The sequence below is a fragment of the Ictalurus punctatus genome, chromosome 20, assembly GCF_001660625.3.
Source record: "Ictalurus punctatus breed USDA103 chromosome 20, Coco_2.0, whole genome shotgun sequence".
NCBI lineage: Eukaryota > Metazoa > Chordata > Actinopteri > Siluriformes > Ictaluridae > Ictalurus > Ictalurus punctatus.
The window spans coordinates 18404503-18410226 of NC_030435.2; the positions used below are offsets into that span (position 1 = coordinate 18404503).

The 5724-nt window shown below is 41.8% G+C and overlaps 1 protein-coding gene across 1 annotated transcript in view; it reads left to right on the forward strand.

Annotated features, from left to right (window-relative positions):
- The first annotated feature begins 345 nt into the window (after positions 1-345).
- gna11b (guanine nucleotide binding protein (G protein), alpha 11b (Gq class)) overlaps positions 346-5724 on the forward strand; it is a 64879-nt gene continuing 59500 nt past the window's right edge. The window contains exon 1 of the mRNA XM_017495980.3: positions 346-968. Within this exon, the coding sequence (XP_017351469.1) occupies positions 833-968 (136 nt within the window). The 5' untranslated portion in view covers positions 346-832. The remainder of the gene's footprint in view (positions 969-5724) is intronic.

A 5724-nucleotide genomic window follows, 5' to 3' on the forward strand; every position in this document is an offset into this window, starting at 1 on the left:
TTTTGTGTCATTTTAATTTAAAGAATTACTCATGAGAGAGAGATTTAAAAAAAAAAAAAAAAAAAAAACTGAAACAATAACTAATGCATGGGGTCCCTGACTGTAAAATAAATAAGCTTTAATTTAAATTAGGATTAGTTTTAAAATAAGATCAAATAAAATCAAATGAATTTCTGTTGAAATAATTACTCATGCAGGAAGTCCTTGGCTGCGAAATAAAGTAAATCTAGTTCTAATGTTGGACTAAAAGGATCTGCTTGTGTAAGTCACTGCTCAGTCATTTCATGCAGAACTTCTGTAATGACTGCACGGCGGATGTGGCGCGTGCCCAGTGTGTCCCGCTTTCCCACTGCGTTACCGCGCTCGCGCCTGCAGGCTGTTGGAGAGGAGTGCTCCGCGCGCGCCGCTCCATATCCTCGCCCTTTTATTGCAGCGCAGGAACAGATCCGGGACGAACGGACGGTTTTAAGCAACAGCAGCAGCACTAAAGGCTCAGTTCTACTCCTCCTCTCCCTCTCTCTCTCTCTCTCCCCTCCTCCTCCTCCATCATCATCACCGCCTTCGCTCCCCCTCCTCCTCCTTCCTTCCTTCCCCGGTTTATTCCTCCGCGATTTTTCACCGAGATCCGCAGCCGGGTGAACGCACAGAGCTTTTCGGTAAGGGGACTTTACTCGAGAGCGAGGCCCCCCGGCCCCCTCCTCCTCCTCCTCCTCCTCCTTTTCCTTTCCCCCGCTCCCTTTTCGCTTGACTTTTTTTTCCTTCGTGCGAACGGATTTATTTGGAGGATTTGTGAGCTCCGGACGAGGCCGCTGGCTTGAGCGCAGGAGGGGGGATGACTTTAGAGTCTATGATGGCTTGCTGCCTGAGCGAAGAGGCGAAGGAGTCGAAACGGATCAACGCCGAAATCGATAAGCAGCTGCGCCGAGACAAGCGGGACTCGAGGCGGGAATTAAAGCTTCTCCTTCTCGGTAAGCTTGGGCGTCTAGCTGCTCTTCTTTTATTTATTTCTATATCTATTTATTTATTTATTTATATTTTGTTAGACCCCCCCCCCCCCCCAAAAAAAAAAAAAAAAAAAAAAAGTGAGAACAGATCTTTGTGTGTGGTTTGGCGTGGGTTCATATTCAGCCGCCCAACAGGTTTGACCATGTTCAACTGTTCCTGCTGCTAACGGCTTTACACTTCAAAATCAATGGATGCTAATAATTGTCAAGTCATTTTATATATATATAAATATAAAAAGCCATGGCGCTCATGTTTTTCACTCGTGTATGAATGGCGCAGTCTCTCTCTCTCTCTCTCTCTCTCTCTCTCTCTCTCTCTCTCTCATATAACTCGCACACTTAACGTTTTCCCCCAACGCGACACTTGTATGTAGGTTAGTTAGCCTGCTAGCCGTCCGTCGTGCTAGCCGTTAGCATTGCTAGCTTAGCCTCTGTGGGCCGACCTGAACAGGTTGAGGGAAGAAATGTGAATGAAGTGCTTGGATATAGAGAATATATATAACTCACTGAATGACTTTTCTACAAAAAGTAAATGTTTGCTAACAAAGCAAAGTATGGGACGCGTTTACACCGTGACGGCTTGATAAACTATCCGGTCATTTACACAATATTGGGGGTTTTGTTTTCCAGCTATCAGAGCTAGGAATAATGCGGTTTGTTTCCATAACCAACACACCCGCTGTCAATCCTAATAAACATCCCGGGTTATTAGCTAACATTAACCTGCTAGCACTCGGCATAAAACCTTCACCTGACTAGGCCTTGTGTGTTGCACAACAATGATTTTAACGGGGTTTTTATGATTTTTTTTTTTTAAAAATGGCCAGTAGTGAATCATAACTCTGCAGAAACCAGTTTAGGGTTCTGTTGGTTTTCTAATGTTTTTTTGTAATGGTCGCACTTTATAAATCCTAATGGTTTAACAGGATACTGACAGCTCTGAGGTTGGCCTACAGGTCTGATCAGAAGTCTGATGTTCTCAGATGTTGACTTAGACACTGTGTTATGCTTTTTGAGTATCAGGATCGAGTCCTGTTCAGACGGGATTAGTTTTATGTGGGGTTTGTCATATAACGTATTGTATTGTCATATAATGGGATTGTGCTGTATTTTATAAAATGACCTGTAGAAACAACCCCATATCTATCCATCAATCCATCCATCTCACACATAATGGTCAGCCATAACATTAAAACCAGTGACAGGTGACATTGATTATCTTGTTACAGTGGCACCTGACAAGGAGTGGGAATATATATATATATATATATATATATATATATATATATATATATATATATATATATAATCTAAAAAATATCCCGTCTGAAATGTTCCGTTGTATCCTGTGTGGAAGAGAAGTGTTTTTTTTTTCTTTCTTTTTTTCTTCTTCTCACTTTGGTATAGGGACACTCCGGGAAGCAATCTTTTCTCTCGTCTTCAACTGAAACCAAAACTAAACCAGGTGGAGTTTGGTACGCAGAACAATTAAATATAGACGACATTTAATAGGACTTCTCAGAGAAGCAACACTTCCAGGGATTTTAGGTACGTTAAGCTCAGGTTTATCCTACATACACGTTCCGGTCACGAGGCCGTATGACAGAGGTCGACATTCGTTTTGCGTTAAAGATATGTCGTGTACGTAGGATGCTTAGAACCTTTTAATGTGACGTGAATGAATGAATGAATACGTCACGATGACGCTCTTCATCTCTGTGATCATAACAATTACAGGTGGCAATCTTACCCCGTCAGAACAGAAGAGTAATTTATATCAGGAGAGGGATTATCTACATTGAAATGCACACAGGACGAGTTCTGAGATGCGGTTTAACCAGCTGATATACTAGTGTTAATGCGTTTGTGTCCATGTCACATTTGACAGTGTCTCTCAATGCGTTACATGTGAGCCATGATTGCAGGTGTGCAAAATCAGGATGATTATTATTATTATTTTTTTTTTTTTTTCTTGATGTTTTCTATGGGGCAACAGGCCATTTTAGTGGTTGATCATAATGGCTGGTTTGCATATCATGCACGATACAGGAATCTGATCTCGGTCTAACCTGGAGATGCAAATGTGGTTTAAAAAAACATCAATCTTGAGGAAGCAATCCAGTTACAACAAGCATAAAAGTGTAAACAGAGTCCTTGTGGTAATAGATGGTGATTTTTAATGATGTTTCAGTAGACGTAATGGAATACTGTGATCTTCATATCTGTGGTGATCAAGGAAACAGGGAAACATTGATGTATACACAACATTTCATGGTGATGTGGCCAGGACTGGAAGGATTCCAGTAAAGCAATAGTGAAATCTACAGTCAGGAATTTCAACATGTTTTCCTATAATTAATTACCCTGGACCTTTTTTAAGCTTGTTAGGTTCTGATTGAAAAATGTATAATGTTTGCTTTGCATAAGACCCATGTCCTGGACAACACGCATGTTTTTGAACCATGTACGTTGACCCAAATAGTCTCTGTTCGTATTCCAGGAACAACTCTTCCACTCGCTGTTATTGCTTAACGTGAATTTGCCCGTTTGTCTAATACCGTGATGGTGATGCACTCTCTTTCTCAGATTTGTCTCAAACGAATGATTAAGTCCACGTCTCATGGGTCTTTACACCATACTGTCACCAGCGAGCACCAAGCATCATGGTAGTTTTGCAAGAACTAGGCTACAGCTACACACAAGACAGTTTGAGGTCATCATTCCACTTCCACACCGTCTCCTAGTCGGCAGGGTTTATTTTAAAAACGACAGCCGTCCGTGGACACACGCCGATGATAGCACTGTGGGTGGAAGAGCTGAAGATCCATCAGGAAGTGGGAATGTGAGCTGTATCAAGCCACGGCGGTTTTTGTTTCTAGATCCGGATGCATTTGTTGTGCGACTTGGACAGTCGTGCGGTGATATCTGAGTTAAGCACGCTCTGCATTCATTTCCTATTCATTTCCGCTCGCCACCACAGAACTGAGTGCATAAAAGGGAGCTGATCAGTGGTAATGTGTAAAAGGAGTGTGGAGGGAGCAGAGCAGGAAAGAGAGAAGTTTGGGCAAGCCTCGTATCTAGAGAGAAGTCAGCATTAGGGGTGTGTGTTGTGGCAGAAATATAATCGCATAATATTTGAAGACTTGGATGATGCACATTATGTGTCACGGTGTGTAGGTTTGATAACAAACTGCCGACAAAACAGTAGTGTTGCGTTTAAAAGCAAAGTTATTTAAAGAAAAATGTAAGAAAAGCCTGTTTGATAGTTGGGTGCAATGTCTACCAAAGTAAATAATTACATTCGAATAAAATTTCGATCTAAATTTGTAAGTTATAAAATAATTATTAAATATATGGCGATACCTGCGATATTTTGGGAAAGTGTATTGCGATGTAAGTGACGATGTTATATCATCATGTAGCCCAGCCCTACTTCATATTACTTGTAGTTTAAAGTGTATTTATCATCGAAAATTCAGATTGCTCACGCTAAATTACAACCTCCTCCTTTTTAGGAATACTAAGCTCTTCATAAGTTAAATAAAACCTATAACTAACAATCATTCAAACAAGGTTTCTAATATTGTGAAATTATACATCAGAGCTGCGTAGCACTGATCAGTCAGGACTCTGGGGTTAAATATTAGTTTAGCATTAGTTTGCCGATTAATCTGCGACGAAGTGAATTAATACCACAAGCTTCATGAGTCACTGCACAAGAAAAGCGGTGACTCATGCCTGAATTAAATTCCCAGTTTAGCCGTCTAACCTGCCGAGTCGAGGCCGAGATGCTCGGACAGATTTCTCGCCGAGCTGCTCATAATAAATGTTTTGAACTTCATGGAGAGGGAAATAAACGGGTGACTGGGCAAATGTTAATGCAGTTGCAATCAAAATTATTCAACCCCCAATGCTAATCAGGTTTATTGTCAAAATGTACAGACTTTCAACTGTTTGCAACGAACAAATCAAACAAAGGCAACTGAAATAGTTCAACACAATGAATGCTTCAAGTGGTTCAACTTATAATGACCCCTCCAGTTTCCAAATAATTCAACCCCCTGAATAGAATCCCTCACAACAGCACAAATATGCAAAACAGGTGTTGTCAAGTACACCTGATGCAACCAATCAAGGGCTTCACTAGTTGGACCAGGTGTGTTTGAGCTGGAACACATGAAATACCTGAACTGGCTGGGGGTAGAAAATGTATGAAATACCTGGACGGGGCAGAAAAAGGAAGCTATCAATGGCTGCAAGCAGATTTCTGAGAAGGCAGGTTGTGAAGAACCCTCGAGTGACTGCAAAAGACCTTGGTGGCCACAGGCACTGAGGTTTCAGTGAGCACATTAAGGCGCGTACTAAACGCAGAAGGATTCCATGCCAGAACTCCAAGACGTTCACCGCTACTGACCCAAAAGCACAAGAAATGTTGCTCAAAATAATATAAATAATCCACAGAAATTTTGGGATTCTGTTCTGTGGAGCGATGAAACAAAACTGGAACTTTTTGGTGGATCAGCGGTATGTCTGGAGGAAGAGGAATGAAGGATGAACACTCTGTCCACAGTCAAGCATGGTGGTGGCTCGGTGATGCTCTGGGGCTGGTTTGCATCCTCTGGCGCTGGAAACCTGCAGCGTGTAGACGGCAAGATGGATTCATTGAAGTATCAGGAAAGCCTTGGAGAAAGAGTCATGCCGACTGTGAGGAAGCTGAAGC